Source organism: Salvelinus namaycush, chromosome 14 (assembly GCF_016432855.1).
Source record: "Salvelinus namaycush isolate Seneca chromosome 14, SaNama_1.0, whole genome shotgun sequence".
NCBI classification, from domain to species: Eukaryota; Metazoa; Chordata; class Actinopteri; order Salmoniformes; family Salmonidae; genus Salvelinus; species Salvelinus namaycush.
Window position 1 is genome coordinate 3577946 of NC_052320.1, and position 17990 is coordinate 3595935.

The window sequence follows — 17990 nt, forward strand, 5'->3', positions numbered from 1 at the left end:
TTGTCACACCCTGATATGTTTCACCTGTCTTTGTGCTTGTCTCCGCCCCCCTCCAGGTGTCGCCCATTTTCCCCATTATCCCCTGTGCATTTATACCTGTGTTTTCTGTTTGTCTGTTGCCAGTTCGTCTTGTCTCGTCAAGCCTACCAGCGTGTTTTTTCCCGTACTCCTTTCTAGTCTCTGTATTCTAGTTCTTCCGGGTTTGACCTTTCTGCCTGCCCTGACCATGAGCCTGCCTGTACCTTTCTGACACTGCCTTGGATTACTGACCTCTTCCTGCCCCGAGCCTGCCTGCCGTTCTGTACCTTACTGATTCTGCCCTGGATTACTGACCTCTGCCTGTCCTTGACATGTCGTTTGCCTGCCCCCTGTTTTGTATACAAACTGTCTGCATCTGCATCTGAGTCTTACCTTGATTCCTGATAGTACGAACTGGCCATGACTGACCCAGCAGACTCGGACCAGCTCTGCAACAACATCTCCTGTCAAGGAGCCACCATTGGGAGACACAAGGAGTTACTTCTAGGTCTTATGGAAAGATTCCAGACCTTGGCGGAACGCCATGACCGTGCCTTGAATACATTGCTGCAGCAATTCCGCGGATTGTCTGTCAGGCAGCCAGCCACGACAGTAAAATCTCAGCCCCTCAGTAACCTCGCTGGCGGCAGCACGTCTCTCCAGGCCACCCCGGATTCCCGAGAACCCTGCTTACCTGTGGGGTGTTTCTCTCCCAGTGCTCCCTCATCTTCGAGCTGCAGCCCTTGTCCTTTCCCACGAAGATAGCGTACCTCATAACGCTGATGTCCGGGAGGGCTCTCGCCTGGGCTACGGCAGTGTGGGAACAACAATCTGCCGTGTGCTTCAGTCTGGAGGAGTTCATGACTGAGGTGAAAAAGGTTTTAGATTCTCCATTGTCCTGGAGAGAGGCTGCCAGGAAGTTACTCTAAATTTGTCAAGACTCCCGCAGTGTGGCAGACTATGCGATTGATTTCCGCACATTGGCTGCTAAGAGTGCCTGGAACCCGGAATCCCTGTTCGACACATTCCTTCACGGATTATCGGAGGTAGTTAAAGATGAGCTCGCAGTCCGGGAGCTGCCTATGGATCTCGACTCGCTCATCGCCTTGAACGTCCAGATCGATGGGCGGCTACGGAATTCCGGTCTCACTTGCTCGCCCAAGGATCCCACCTCGCCTCCAAGGAATCCCGGAAGTCCCCAGCATCTATGTTCCCGAGAGAATCCGAGGTTACCCCAGTTCCCCCGAGAGTCTTCGAGGTCTGCCGATTCGCCTCTTCCGATGCAACTCGGCAGAGCTAGGTTGTCTCCAGCTGAACATTTACTCAGACTTAACACCAAGAGTTGTCTGTATTGCGGGACTATCAGTCAATTTTCCTTCTCCCCTTACTCGTACCCCTCTCCATGCCATCCTGCTGTGGGGCGACCAGTCAAAATGTATCCGGGTACTCATTGACTCTGGGGCCAATGAGAGTTTCATGGACACTACCCTGGTGTCAGAGCTGGGTATCCCCACTCAGCCCCTCCCCATTCCCATGGACATCAGAGGGCTGGATGTGCGCTCTATAGGCAGAGTCACGCGCAATACTACTCGTATCAACCTGCGAGTGTCAGGAAGCCACAGTGAGTCAATGCAGTTCATTCTCATCAAGTCTCCTCAGGTACCCGTGGTATTGGGGTTTTCATGGCTCCAGCAACACAATCCCCCTTATCGACTGGATTGCTGGTGCTATCACGGGCTGGAGCCCGTTCTGCCACGCCCATTGCCTGAAGTCGGGGCAGCCTGCCCCGGGACGTCTTCCTGTGGGCTCAGAAGAAGCCTTGGACCTCTCCACCCTTCCCGCGGAGTACCAGGACCTCCGGGAGGCTTTCAGCAAGGCTCGGGCCACTTCGCTTCCTCCGCATTGACCCTACGACTGCGTGAACGACCTTCTCCCGGGCACTACTCCACCCCGGGCACGGCTGTATTCTCTGTCGGGTCCGGAGACCAAGACTATGGGAACATACATTGAGGACTCCCTGGCTGCAGAGTGTATCCGTCCTTCTGCCTCCCCCGTCAGCGCAGGGTTCTTCTTTGTGGAGAAGATGAACAAAACCCTGCGCCTGTGGGGCATTCGACTACCGGGGCCTTAATGACATCACGGTTAAGAACCGCTACCCGCTACCACTCATCGCCTTGTCCTTCGAGCAGCTCCAGGGGGCCACCATTTTCTCCTTCAACACGGCTAGCGGACACTATGACTACCAGGTGATGCCATTCGGTCTGACCAACGCTGCTGCTGTGTTCCAGGCCCTGGTTAACAACATTCTCCGCAACATGTTGAACCGGTTCGTGTTCGTCTACCTCGTCAACATCCTCGTGTTTTCCCCGCTCAGTTCAATGACACGTTCTCCACGTCCGACAAGTCCTCCAGTGTCTCCTGGAGAACCAGATTTTTGTTAAAGCAGAAAAATGCTAATTCTATCGCTCCACCTTTCTCCTTCCTAGGATACATCATCGCTGCCGGTAATGTGCAGATGGATCCCGCAAAGGTGAGAGCGGTGGTGGATTGCCCTCAACCCACTTCCAGAGTCCAGCTGCAATGCTTCCTGGGATCCGGTTAACCGGATGTTTGACCAGCAGAAAAATGCTAATTCCATCGCTCCACCATCTCCTTCCTAGGATACATTATTGATACATTGTCCCAGATGCTGCAATCTCCCTGGTCCTGAAATGGGCTCATTCCTCCTGGCTTGCCTGCCACCATGGCTCCCATTGGAGCCTGGCCTTTGTGCGACAACGCTTTTGGTGGCCCACCATGGTTTCTGACGTCTCCGCGTTCATCGCCGCCTGCACTGTCTGTACTCAGAATAAGACTCCTCGGCAACCACTTCTTGTCCCTCACCGTCCCTGGTCACATATATCCCTGGACTTTGTCACTGGTCTCCCTCCATCTGATGGCAACACCACTATCCTTACGGTGGTGTACAGGTTTTTCAAAGCCACCCATTTCGTTCCCCTCCTCAAGCTACCCTCAGCCAAGGAGACGGCCCAGCTCATGATGCAACATGTCTTCCGGATCCATGGACTTCCGGTGGACATGGTCTCTGACTGTGGTCCTCAGTTCTGGAAGGCGTTCTGCACACTCATTGGGTCGTTGGCCAGCCTGTCCTCTGGGTTTCACCCTCACTCTAACGGCCAGTCGGAGCGAGCCAATCAGGATCGGGAAACAACTCCTCGTTGCCTCGTCTCCGCCAACCCCACCACCTGGAGCCAGCAACTTGTGTTGGTGGAATACACCCGCAACACCCTTCCCTGCTCAGCCACTGGTCTCTCGGCTATCGAGTGTTTGATGGGTTATCAGCCCCCTGCTTTTCCCTGAGCAAGTGGAAGAGGTCAGCATACCCTCGGCCCAGATGTTCGTCTGGTTGCTGTCGCCGTACCTGGAAGTGAGCCCAGTGTGCTCTTCTTAAGACCACCTGCAGGTAGCGAAGACAGGCGGACCGCCGCCGGACCCTCGTTCCCCGTTATTGTCTCAGGCAGAGGGTATGGCTGACTTCTCGGGATTTGCCACTCCGGGTGGAGTCCCGCAAACTCCCCCCCCCCCCCCCAGTTTAATCAACACTTTCCACATCTCTAAGATTCTTAGCCCCTCTGTGTTCATCTTCTGTTGCCCCGCACCCTCCGTATACATCCCAGTTTTCATGTATTAAGGATTAAACCTCTGTCTCACTGCCCCTTGTCTCCTCTTTCCATGCCTGCATCTGGGTCTTATCCTGAGTCCTGATAGCATTAAGCTTTCCTGAATATCTGGGCTAGGAGCATTTGTGGCCCCATTATTAAGACGACTTGGGAAAATGCTGATCCGCAACAGACAGTGCATCTCAGTATCAGAACTTAAAATACAGCCAGACTGGTCTGCTACTGGGCATATCTAGACCTTATAAACTTAATATACAGCCAGACTGGTCTGCTACTGGGCCTTTCTAGACCTTATAAACTTAAACTACAGCCAGACTGGTCTGCTACTGGACCTTTCTAGACCTTATAAACTTAAACTACAGCCAGACTGGTCTGCTACTGGGCATATCTAGACCTTATAAACTTAAACTACAGCCAGACTGGTCTGCTACTGGGCATATCTAGACCTTATAAACTATAGAGATTAGACACACACCTGATCTAAACTGAATGAAATATTTAAATTACAGGGCTTTGGAGCCGTTATTCATATTACATTTTCACTGCAGTTTACTGCCTTGAGTAGAAATTTGTACTCACTTGAAAAGTATAGTTCAATTATTGATTGCATTGTGGTGTTGTATGTTACTATAGTCTAGGTTGGATAATTGTATTGTAGTGTTATAGGCTAATCTAGGTAGGATAATTGTATTGTAGTGTTATGGGCTAATCTAGGTAGGATAATTGTATTGTCCCCATACAAGATCAATAGGGGAGCTTTTTGAGCTTCGTGTCTTCACTGTTCTTTTATACACAATGACACCTCTCCGCTTATATTAAAAAATTGGTGCAACTTTGAAAGATGTTATGTGTGGTATGATGCTAGTTAGCCTATTGCAGATCTGGACAAACAATCCACCTACCACTATTGTCACAATACATGGTGGATAGAGGGCAGGATAGACAGTTAGACTGGTAGACTATATTAACCTGTGGTGTAGTTAGTCTGTTAGAGGACAGGATAGACAGTTAGACTGGTAGACTATACTGACCTGTGGTATAGTTAGTCTGTTAGAGGGCAGGATAGACAGTTAGACTGGTAGACTATATTAACCTGTGGTATAGTTAGTCTGTTAGAGGGCAGGATAGACAGTTAGACTGGTAGACTATATTAACCTGTGGTATAGTTAGTCTGTTAGAGGGCAGGATAGACTGTTAGACTGGTAGACTATACTGACCTGTGGTATAGTTAGTCTGTTAGAGGGCAGGATAGACTGTTAGACTGGTAGACTATATTAACCTGTGGTATAGTTAGTCTGTTAGAGGGCAGGATAGACAGTTAGACTGGTAGACTATATTAACCAGTGGTATAGTTAGTCTGTTAGAGGACAGGATAGACAGTTAGACTGGTAGACTATATTAACCTGTGGTAAAAGTTAGCGTGTGGAAAAGCGTAGACAAGTAAGTACCAGAACACCAGGATATAGGGGAGGCTCATGCAAGCAGATGAGGAAATGTGGTTAGGATGGATGCAAGCAGATGAGGAAATGTGGCTAGGATGGAAGAAATTATTTAGTAAAACCTGCAAAATGGTTTTAATTTCCATCGTTTTATGGTTGTTACATTCAACTGACTCCCACATGTTAGAGGACAGAGATTTCCTCCAGGTGTATCAACACCTGTATCATTCCCAGCTGCAGACTGCTGCTCAGCACCTCTAGTCTTGTGTATATGGGGGACAGAGTGGCATATCAGCCGTGTGCTCATCGGGAAAAAAGTCCCTCATCCAGGTTTCTGTTCATGAGTCATCTTTCTGCTTTACTGCCACAAAGTGCTGCTACATACTCCCACATCATGCTCCCACATCATACTCCCACATCCTACTCCCACATCATGCTCCCACATCATGCTCCCACATCATACTCCCACATCCTACTCCCACATCATGCTCCCACATCATACTCCCACATCATACTCCCACATCATGCTCCCACATCATGCTCCCACATCATGCTCCCACATCATACTCCCACATCATACTCCCACATCATGCTCCCACATCATACTCCCACATCATACTCCCACATCATGCTCCCACATCATGCTCCCACATCATGCTCCCACATCATGCTCCCACATCATGCTCCCACATCATTCTCCCACATCATACTCCCACATCATGCTCCCACATCATGCTCCCACATCATGCTCCCACATCATACTCCCACATCATGCTCCCACATCATGCTCCCACATCATACTCCCACATCATGCTCCCACATCATACTCCCACATCATACTCCCACATCATGCTCCCACATCATACTCCCACATCATGCTCCCACATCATGCTCCCACATCATACTCCCACATCATGCTCCCACATCATGCTCCCACATCATACTCCCACATCATTCTCCCACATCATACTCCCACATCATGCTCCCACATCATACTCCCACATCATACTCCCACATCATACTCCCACATCATGCTCCCACATCATGCTCCCACATCATACTCCCACATCATGCTCCCACATCATACTCCCACATCATACTCCCACATCATGCTCCCACATCATACTCCCACATCATACTCCCACATCATGCTCCCACATCATGCTCCCACATCATACTCCCACATCATACTCCCACATCATACTCCCACATCATGCTCCCACATCATGCTCCCACATCATACTCCCACATCATACTCCCACATCATGCTCCCACATCATACTCCCACATCATACTCCCACATCATGCTCCCACATCATACTCCCACATCATGCTCCCACATCATGCTCCCACATCATGCTCCCACATCATGCTCCCACATCATACTCCCACATCATTCTCCCACATCATGCTCCCACATCATGCTCCCACATCATATTCCCACATCATGCTCCCACATCATGCTCCCACATCATACTCCCACATCATACTCCCACATCATGCTCCCACATCATGCTCCCACATCATGCTCCCACATCATGCTCCCACATCATGCTCCCACATCATGCTCCCACATCATGCTCCCACATCATCATAACAGGCTAGATGATATCACCTTGAGGTCACCAGATTGTAGCTGGTCTTTCAAGGTCATTATGGCCATTTTGTTTGGAAAGCTTAATACCAAACTCTGCCCACTGGGAACACACTGGTTGAATCAACGTTGTCTCCACGTCAATTCAACAAAATTACGTTGAACCAACGTGGAATAGACGTTGAATTGATGTCTGGGCCCAGTGGGTATTTAGACTCTATTTATACTGATGAGAGTTTTGACGAGAATACCCACGTATACACATATAATACTATTTGAATGGTGTTGCACTGAAACTCCATAGGCCTGTGTAAGGTGCTCGGATGGGCCGGAAATAAACCGGTCTTGAATGATGAAATATCTCCTTGGGTGAGAAAAAAACACAGACGAGTTTCCCATGACCTAATATCCCTTCACATGTTTGATCACAATGATTTGGGTTACGATCCATGGCATGTCATCACTGTCATGGTGACATTAAAGTAGATTGTTCCATTGAATTAACCACAGAGTATTGCAACAACATTATTACACGGTGATGTACAGCAAGCGCATGTTGTGCAATGGATCACAACATGTGTGTTGTCTGTTTATATTTGATTAATAATGTACATAGGATCTACTAATACTATCTAAATTCTTTATAAATGTATTTAGCTTCATGTTTGTAGCTATTTGGTTCAATGTCCATTTTCATTCATACTCTTCTGAACCATACAACAGTTTCTGTACATGTATTTGATTACAAAAGTTTCTGTACATGTATTTGATTATTGATATGCAGGGACAAACAGAGAGTGTTTTTTGATTGGCAGCCCTAGGGAGTTACATAGTTTTGTGGGGATTGGCGAGAGACGGAGAGTTTTCGTTTTTGTATGTTTCATTGGCAGCCCTAGGCAGTTACATGATGTAACACATAGTAGTTATATCTTGAACCTGTTTGACCACTGACTCAGTCTGTCACAGTTTTTTCCCCAAAATCTGAAAAACAGAAAAATGGAGGCAAACTTCATTCAATAAAATGCTGCAGCTACAATGTATTATTGTAAGATAACAGAAGTCCAGTTTCAAGTCCATTTAAGGTTATGATTTTACATTTTTTATATATTTTGGTTTCCACGTGTCTTACAGTTACGAAAACCACCGGCTAAACCTCACAGATGAATATGACCATTGAATAAGCATGCTATTACCACAGCTATTTATTTATGTATGTGAGTCATATGTCTGCAGAGGCTTTTCCTAGAAATTCAGCACTAATAGAAATCAAAAGAAGCTGTCGCTGTAGAATATAAGAAACAGTACTTTTAGATGTACATTATGTCAGAGTCGCTCTTCTAACCAAATGTCGTACAATCTTTTGGCTTGAATAAAGCCAAAACATCCTAACATAATTATTCGATCATTTCCCTAATAGTATTTGTCAAACACTTCACCAGAAATGTAGCTAAAAAAAGGGTTCATTGTTAGGAAGTGATGTACTGGGCTAAATGTGTAGATTAGTACATTTTGGAAAACCCCTGAACAATAACATAAAGCCTTGTCCCTGTGGGATTGGTGATGACTGGTATAGGCAGAGAGAGAGAGAGAGGTGGGAGGGGGGGGGGGGGGGGTGTAAGAGGGTGGCTAAGACTGAGAGCATAAATACTGAACCCAAAACACCAAGGTCACAAGGGAGAACGACAACTAGTCTCAAGAGCCAGCCACAACAAAGAGATTGAACAGCAACAAGAGCCGGCACATTCTTGCATCTTCTCTGTCACCTTTGGTCTCACCATGAGAAGAGTTCTGGCTTTGTTTGTGTTGGGGATGTGTATGCTGAGTGGATGGTGCGTTCCCCTGAAGAAGTCTGTGTCTGTCACTTTCCCTGGAGATGTCCTCAAGAACGTGACGGATATGGAGCTGGCAGACGTGAGTAACTAATAGATAAATAGAGATTTGATCTATGAACAGATGCTTCATTTGTCCTGTTTTCTGTTCTGAAGACAAAACACATGACGTGAGGGTGGGAGATTCCTTTTATAGTCAATAAAGAAATGTGGGTTATTGTCCAACGTCTTCATGTTTCAATGTTATGGATTACATCAAACTAAAGGGACACTAAATTCTGCATAGTTGGACCTAATTTTATGATTTGAAATAATCTCATAATTTGCGAAAATCTAGTCATTGTAATTTATCATCAGAACTACCTGAAGCAGACATGTATGTATTATAATTTGACCTAATTTCATGAATTTGCAATGATGTAATTATCAAATAATCTCATCGTATTCATTATTTCCTACCTCCAGAGCTACCTGAAGAGGTTTGGCTATATGGAAGTTCAGCACCGCAGCGGTTTCCAGTCCATGGTGTCCACCTCCAAGGCTCTGACGAGAATGCAGAGGCAGATGGGGTTGGAGGAGACAGGGACGCTGGACAAGTCTACGGTAGCAGCCATGAAGGCACCTCGCTGCGGGGTCCCTGATGTACGCTCCTACCAGACCTTCGAGGGGGACCTGAAATGGGATCATCACGACATTACGTACAGGTATGGTGGAAGATGGGATAAAATAACCTAAAGACTGCACAGAGTTATGCTCCTAATACCTCTTGTTGCGTTCATGTATATTCATTAGCCCAGTAGCTAAGTGTAATGAGATGCATGTATTATCATTACAACCCTTTTCCTGACTGAGAAAGCACATTCCAGAGTTATGTCAGATGCTGTGCCTCAACGGACTTGAGTTGACAATAGATACATGAAATGGTGTGCAAATAGCGCATTGCAAAAACAATGGCCTACCTATCTATTTGAATCTGTGGATGTTGACTGCATAGTGAGTTTGACCGTACTATCTTGCTTGCCTCTCTAGGATCCTGAACTACTCTCCAGACATGGGAGCCTCTCTGATAGACGATGCCTTCGCCAGAGCCTTCAAGGTGTGGAGTGACGTCACCCCTCTCACCTTCACGCGACTCTTCGACGGCACCGCCGACATCATGGTGTCATTTGGAAAAGCAGGTAAAGAAGGGCTGCGGTAACTGTATGCAGCCTGGGATCCAAACGGACGCTCTGTTTCACCCATTGTTTCACTTCAGTGAAACGGAGCGTATCATTTTGGATTCTAGGCTATGCAATATGTACCACATTATCTGACAGCAACAATTAAACAGCCTCAGCCTCCCAGAACATTTACGTTTAAAACATATCTCTAAATTGAAGAGTAGACATTCAAATAAATCTTTATTGAAGAAACATGAAAGGAAGGAACTGAATTGACCAAACGGAAATGGAATTGGCCCCCGACTCTGCATGAAATGAATGCCATTCATTCAATGCCTTGTTAATTTCCAGATCATGGAGACGGCTACCCCTTCGATGGTAAGGACGGCCTTCTGGCCCACGCCTTCCCCCCTGGTGAGGGCATACAGGGAGACGCCCACTTTGACGACGACGAAAACTGGACCCTCGGCAAAGGAGCAGGTAAGCATGGAGGTGTATATGTAACAGATGTGAAATGGCTAGCTAGTTAGCGGGTACGCGCTACTAGCGTTTCAATCAGTTACGTCACTTGCTCTGAAACCTAGAAGTAGTGTTGCACCTTGCTCTGCAAGGGCCTTTGTGGCCTTTGTGGCGCGATGGGTAACGATGCTTCGTCGGCGACCGTTGTTGATGTGTGCAGAAGGTCCCTGGTTCGCGCCCGTGTCGGGGCGAGGGGACGGTTTAAAGTTATACTGTTACATATAGTCAATCCTGGCTGTTTCAGTCAGGCAGTCAGTATTTCATGGAGCTATGACTCCCCCTACTGTCCAATTTAAGCATTTGCTTGACTGAGATTGAAATGAATTATATGTCTCTGCCAACATCTCAACATCAATCTGTAGGGTTGAATCCTTGAGCTGCGGTGAACCATTTTATTGGTCAATTAGATGTATTTAATAATGTCGGACATAGCTATCGTTCACAATTTCACCTAATAAAAACATAACCTTTTTGTTCCAGTTGTGAAGACAAGCTTTGGCAACGCAGAGGGTGCTCTGTGCCACTTCCCTTTCTTATTCGAGGGCGAGCAGTATTCCACCTGCACCACAGAGGGGCGCTCTGACAACCTGCCCTGGTGTGCCACCACAGCCGACTTCAGCAGAGACAAGAAATTTGGCTTCTGTCCAAGTGAACGTAAGATTGACAGTTAATACTTGAGAGGAATGATTGGTCAGAAAGTATTTTTAACAGAGTTTGCTATGACATGCCTCTAATCATATGCCTCTCTCTCTCTCTCTCTCTCTCTCTCTCTCTCACTCACTCACTCACTCACTCACTCACTCACTCACTCACTCACTCACTCACTCACTCACTCACTCACTCACTCACTCACTCACTCACTCACTCACTCACTCACTCACTCACTCACTCACTCACTCACACACACACACACACACACACACACACACACACACACACACACACACACACACACACACACACACACACACACACACACACACACACACACACACACACAGTTCTGTACACATTCGACGGAAACAGCAACGGCAAAGCATGTGTGTTCCCCTTTGTGTTTCTCGGGGAGACATATGAAGGTTGCACGACGGAAGGTCGCAGTGATGGATACCGCTGGTGTTCCACCACAGACAACTTTGACAAGGATAAGAAATATGGCTTCTGTCCCAACAGAGGTGAGGGAGTGTCACTGTCACCACTACCAGACCTGGGTTCAAATAGTATTCTTTATATTTCAAGTATTTTGAGTGTTTGACGGAGCCTGACAGGATTAGCAAATGGGTGTGGTTTTGGGCCTATATATTGATTCCATTGCACCAAGAAAAATCAAACGAGTACAGCTAAAATTAAATGGTGTTTGAACCCAGGTCTGATCGCTGTCACACATACATGAATCACTAGCCTGCCGTCAGTGACACATGTTCGCTAATAGTGTTGTGTCTGTGTTATGACAGATACGGCTGTGATTGGTGGAAACTCTGAGGGAGAGCCGTGTCACTTCCCCTTCGTCTTCCTGGGTAATAAGTTTGACTCATGCACCAGCGAGGGACGGGACGACGGCAGGTTGTGGTGCGCTACCACCGGCAACTTTGACACAGACACGAAATGGGGCTTCTGCCAAGATAGGGGTGAGTGATATAGACAGCGTCAGTGCACCTACCGTGCTGACTCAAACTGCTGGCTGACAGTCAGAGACAAACTGCTGGCTGACAGTCAGAGACAAACTGCTGGCTGACAGTCAGAGACAAACTGCTGGCTGATAGTCAGAGACAAACTGCTGGTTGACAGTCAGAGACAAACTGCTGGCTGACAGTCAGAGACAAACTGCTGGCTGACAGTCAGAGACAAACTGCTGGCTGATAGTCAGAGACAAACTGCTGGTTGACAGTCAGAGACAAACTGTTGGCTGATAGTCAAAGACAAACTGCTGGCTGACAGTCAGGGACAAACTGTTGGCTGATAGTCAGAGACAAACTGCTGGCTGACAGTCAGAGACAAACTGTTGGCTGACAGTCAGAGACAAACTGCTGGCTGACAGTCAGAGACAAACTGCTAGTTGACAGTCAGAGACAAACTGCTGGTTGACAGTCAGAGACAAACTGCTGGCTGACAGTCAGAGACAAACTGCTGGTTGACAGTCAGGGACAAACTGTTGGCTGATAGTCAGAGACAAACTGCTGGCTGACAGTCAGAGACAAACTGCTGGTTGACAGCCAGAGACAAACTGCTGGTTGACAGTCAGAGACAAACTGCTGGTTGACAGTCAGAGACAAACTGCTGGCTGATAGTCAGAGACAAACTGCTGGCTGACAGTCAGAGACAAACTGTTGGCTGATAGTCAGAGACAAACTGCTGGTTGACAGTCAGAGACAAACTGTTGGCTGATAGTCAGAGACAAACTGCTGGCTGATAGTCAGAGACAAACTGCTAGCTGACAGTCAGAGACAAACTGTTGGCTGATAGTCAGAGACAAACTGCTGGCTGACAGAGACAAACTGCTGGCTGACAGTCAGAGACAAACTGCTGGTTGACTGACAGGGACAAACTGCTGGCTGACAGTCAGAGACAAACTGCTGGCTGACAGTCAGAGACAAACTGCTGGCTGACAGTCAGAGACAAACTGCTGGCTGACAGTCAGAGACAAACTGCTGGCTGATAGTCAGAGACAAACTGCTGGCTGATAGTCAGAGACAAACTGTTGGCTGATAGTCAGAGACAAACTGCTGGCTGACAGTCAGAGACAAACTGCTGGCTGACAGTCAGAGACAACGCCAGTGCATCTATACCTGTTTCAAACTATTGTGCCGACTCGAACCGCTGAGTCAGATCATTTCCTTTCACATTGTCCTTTCCAGCATGGTTCTAGGTGGATGCATAACCAGCTCAATAGTATGGAAACTGTGTATGATAGTAGGTGCACTAGCCTGATCCCAGATCTGTTGCCAGTTAGCCTGGTCCCAGATCTGTTGCCAGTTAGCCTGGTCCCAGATCTGTTGCCAGTTAGCCTGGTCCCAGACCTGTTTGTTGCCAGTTGGCCTGGTCCCAGATCTGTTTGTTGCCAGTTAGCCTGGTCCCAGATCTGTTTGTTGCTAGTTAGCCTGGTCCCAGATCTGTTGCCAGTTAGCCTGGTCCCAGATCTGTTTGTTGCCAGTTAGCCTGGTCCCAGATCTGTTTGTTGCCAGTTAGCCTGGTCCCAGACCTGTTTGTTGCCAGTTGGCCTGGTCCCAGATCTGTTTGTTGCCAGTTAGCCTGGTCCCAGATCTGTTTGTTGCTAGTTAGCCTGGTCCCAGATCTGTTTGTTGCCAGTTAGCCTGGTCCCAGATCTGTTTGTTGCCAGTTAGCCTGGTCCCAGATCTGTTTGTTGCCAGTTAGCCTGGTCCCAGACCTGTTTGTTGCCAGTTAGCCTGGTCCCAGATCTGATTGTTGCCATTTAGCCTGGTCCCAGATCTGTTTGTTGCCAGTTAGCCTGGTCCCAGACCTGTTTGTTACCAGTTAGCCTGGTCCCAGATCTCACTCAGGCTATAGGTGCAAACCACTGCTGACTTAATGATATGTTTCTATTCACTCTCTCCTCTCTCAGGCTACAGTCTGTTCCTGGTTGCGGCCCACGAGTTTGGTCATGCCCTGGGTCTGGACCACTCCAACATCAGAGACGCCCTCATGTATCCCATGTACGGCTACGTTAAAGACTTCTCCCTGCATGAAGATGATGTTGAAGGCATTCACTATCTCTATGGTATGATATTATCACAATATGACATGATTCGAAAAGGCATTTCACTGTACTTGAAACTTGATTATGCAATATCACTAGTCCGGTCCTAGATGTGTTTGTGCTGTCTTGAGTGACAAACAGACCTCCCGCTGGGCAGACACGTCAGTTTAACGTCCAGTTTTGATTTACATCTAACTGTGAATTCAACGTGAAATCAACAGCAAATGTCACCAGGTCATTAGATTTAGGTTAAAAGTTGGGTGGGGGAAAAAAAATACTAAATACCATTACATTGATGATTTTTTGCAAATCCGATCAGTTTTGCACATTGACATGTCATCACATACATTTTTGGGGGGTTTGAAATTACGTAGAAACAATGTTGATTCAACCAGTTTTTGCCAAGTGGGCTGGGACCAGGCTGCAAAGTCATGTGATCATACAGGATACACAACATACAGACAACAACATAGCATTTCCCTATATCACCACAGAGACCAGATGGCAATGAAACAAAAAAATACTATAATTAAGTGTTGTTCATTTCATTTCATTTCATTGCATTAATTTCCAATATCTTCCCTCCCAGGATCCAAGACAGGCCCTGACCCCATCCCCACCATTCCTTCACCTGGCCCTGAGCCCAAGCCTGACACCTCTACCACTAAGTCCACTACCACTACCACCACACGCCCCGTGGACCCATCCCAGAGCCCCTGCCAGATTAACATATTCGACACCATCACAGAAATTGATGGAGACCTGCACTTCTTCAAGGATGGGTGAGCAACCTTTACACTGGTAACAAAAAAAAGGTTTCTTTGCGGTTCAACAGTGCAACCTTTTTTAGGGGTGTGACGTTAAATGGGTGTGTGCCCCTTTAAGAGCGCACAAGAGTTCAAATCAAATCAAATTGTATTTGTCATATGAGCCGAATACAACAGGTGTAGACCTTACAGTGAAATGCTTACTTACAAGCCCTTAACCAACAATGCAGTTAAGAAAATACCTAAAAAAATTAATAAATAACAAATAATTAAAGAGCAGCAGTAAATAACAATAGCGAGGCAATATGTACATGTAGGTAGTTATTAAAGTGACTATGCATAGATAATAACAGAGAGTAGTAGCAGCGCAAGGGGGGGGGGGGGGGGCAATGCAAATTGTCTGGGTATCCATTTGATTAGCTGTTCAGGAGTCTTATGGCTTGGGGTTAGAAGCTGTTTAGAAGCCTCTTGGACCTAGACTTGGCACTCCGGTACCGCTTACTGTGAGGTAGCAGAGAGAACAGTCTATGACTAGGGTGGCTGGGGTCTTGGACAATTTTTTATGGGCAAATGAGAGAGAACCAGAGAGAGAGAGAACCAGAGAGAGAAACAGCATAGAGTTATGGGCTAATGGAGAGAGAACCAGAGAGAGAAACAGCATAGAGTTATGGGCTAATGGAGAGAGAACCAGAGAGAGAAACAGCATAGAGTTATGGGCTAATGGAGAGAGAACCAGAGAGAGAAACAGCATAGAGTTATGGGATAATGGAGAGAGAACCAGAGAGAGAAACAGCATAGAATTATGGGATAATGGAGAGAGAACCAGAGAGAGAAACAGCATAGAGTTATGGGATAATGGAGAGAGAACCAGAGAGAGAAACAGCATAGAGTTATGGGCTAATGGAGAGATTACAGGACAGAATGCAAATAAACGAGCCATGGTTCACATATTCCTACCGCTGGAGTCCCCTCTTACTACTAAGCACATCTACACCACAACGTCCATTAGAGCTAATGAACACTTGTTGGTTCTTTCTAGAAACCATTTCTTCTAACAGTGTAGCCCATTATCTTACAATGTAAATAATAGCGTTGCAATGTAGCTAAATTCATAATTGTGATATTTTTTGCTGAATCCAATAGGCAATATTGGAGGTTGTCGAGCAAGACTGATGGTGGACTGAAAGGTCCGTTCTCCATGTCTGAGAGGTGGCCAGCTGTGCCAGCCGTCGTTGACACGGCCTTCGAGGACCTTGCGACCAAGAAAATCTACTTCTTCTCAGGTAAACAGAATATACATACACACAAACACCATTTTTTATTTAACTAGTCAGTTAAGAACAAATTCTTACTTACAATGACGGTCTAGGAACAGTGGGTTACACTGCCTTGTTCTGGAGAAGAACGACTGATTTTTTACCTTGTCAGTTTGGGGATTCAATCTAGCAACCTTTCGGTTACTGGCCCAACGCTCTAACCACTAGGCTACCTGCCGCCCCACATCACTCTAACCTTTGTCTCTGTTGTCCCACAGGCACCAGGTTCTGGGTGTATACAGGACAGAGTCTCCTGGGACCCCGCAGCATTGACAAACTGGGTCTGTCCTCCACTGTAGAGAAGGTGGAGGGAGCACTGCAGAGAGGGAAAGGCAAGGTGCTCCTCTTCAATGGAGAGAACTACTGGAGGTGAGTCAATCCCGAGTTCACATGGGAGGACAGGGTGTTGAGATAAGGTTCTGGGTTCAAGTTTCAAAGGGATCACACGCATACTAGAAATGTATGCATTGACTATTATTAGCTGTATTCTCTTTTCATACAGCAAAACAACCGCAAATGTAACTAGAAGTGGATCAGTAGAACTCAGTGAAGGATTAGATGTATAACTATTTACTGTAATGGTAGGTCTGTGTTGTAATAACCAAACCAAATGTGTCTGATCCTTACAGGCTGGATGTGGAGGACCAGCAAATCGACAAGGGATATCCTCGCTTCACAGACCTGGTCTTTGGAGGAGTCCCCCTTGATTCCCATGATGTGTTCCAATTCAAGGGTAAATATTCAACTATATTCCTCCACTCACACCGTAGGCTTTTGATAAGAAACAGCATAAGTATTGCAGCAAACTGACAGTTTATATTTTTGATAAGGGGATGTACATGGATTATTCCAGTTGTTAGGGTGGATCCTTTTTTTTGTAATGGGGACGCTCAGCCAGCCTCCTGTAATTGGAACCATGACAACAAGACACTTCACACTGCTGTGTACCATCACGTGTACTAAACACACAACACATGAAAGAAGATTAATCCTTGTGATTGTTTGTATTGTTAGGCAACTCCTACTTCTGCCGGGATCATTTCTACTGGCGAATGAACTCCAAGAGACAGGTGGACCATGTGGGAAATGTGAAGTACGATCTCCTGAACTGTAGTGACTCCTAACTAGGGGGCTGAAGATTGAAGAACCCTTTAGGGCCTCTTAGAGCAGGGTCCCAGATCTGTTTGTGCTGTCTTGCCAACTTATATATTTACATTGAAAGTAATTTAGCTGACGCTCTTATCCAGAGCGACTTGAGAATGACGGCGAGAGCTTAAGGTACGGTTTGTGTTTATGCAGTGCCGTTTGGAAAGTTGAAACGTCACCCCAAAGTTTGTGCTTTGTAAAATTGTGAAATTATTGGCCACCTTCCATGTACCAACAGTAGAATAGGTACTTTCCTTCGAACAGTGTGTGAGTTAACAGGTTCCTGTCATCTAGACTAGGGTCCAGAGAGATTTAACCACAGCCCTGAAATAACCACAGCTCCAGCAGAACCGATTCAAAATCTGTTGTGGCTTTAACCTGTCTCCCTGGCACAGATATTTTGGATGAGACGTGAGTTTATATTTATTTATATTGCTCTTCGGTTTTATATTTGTGTTCAACAATACCATGTGTTTATTTAGACTTATTTAATATTTTTGAACTGGCTCAAAAGCCATGTATTTTGCACTGAATGGCCCACCATGGTATCTCTCACTTAAGTTATTTTGTATGTAAATCAATGTTTTGTATTTAAACAGAACTGAAAATTCAATAAACAAATAGCACTTCATCATCAGTTATTGTCTATGTAACCATGTAGCTAGCTAATCATCTTGTGCAGCTGTCTTCCTCTCTGCTGTCAACACAATGAGGTTCCGCATAAACACACAACAAAACTATAAATGCAACATGTAAAGTGTTGGTCCCATGTTTCATGAGCTGAAATAAAAGATCAGCTGACATTTT

At 46.4% G+C, this 17990-nt stretch overlaps 1 protein-coding gene across 1 annotated transcript; it reads left to right on the top strand.

Moving 5' to 3' along the window:
- The first annotated feature begins 8360 nt into the window (after window positions 1–8360).
- Window positions 8361–17820, top strand: LOC120059041 (matrix metalloproteinase-9-like). Its single transcript, XM_039007812.1, has 13 exons — window positions 8361–8642; window positions 9026–9264; window positions 9590–9738; window positions 10072–10200; window positions 10720–10893; window positions 11241–11414; window positions 11694–11867; window positions 13820–13975; window positions 14544–14736; window positions 15865–16004; window positions 16256–16406; window positions 16667–16770; window positions 17052–17820. The coding sequence occupies exons 1-13, from the start codon at window positions 8508–8510 to the stop codon at window positions 17159–17161; spliced, it is 2028 nt and encodes a 675-aa protein (XP_038863740.1). The 5' UTR covers window positions 8361–8507; the 3' UTR covers window positions 17162–17820.
- The last annotated feature ends 170 nt before the right edge of the window (window positions 17821–17990 follow it).

Bases quoted from the DNA above. Each gene is read 5' to 3' on its own strand.
- LOC120059041 (XM_039007812.1), top strand. From the start codon at position 8,508: ATGAGAAGAGTTCTGGCTTTGTTTGTGTTGGGGATGTGTATGCTGAGT. The intron at 9,265-9,589 runs GTATGGTGGAAG...TTGCCTCTCTAG, and splicing joins CATCACGACATTACGTACAG to GATCCTGAACTACTCTCCAG. The intron at 11,868-13,819 runs GTGAGTGATATA...CTCCTCTCTCAG, and splicing joins GGGCTTCTGCCAAGATAGGG to GCTACAGTCTGTTCCTGGTT.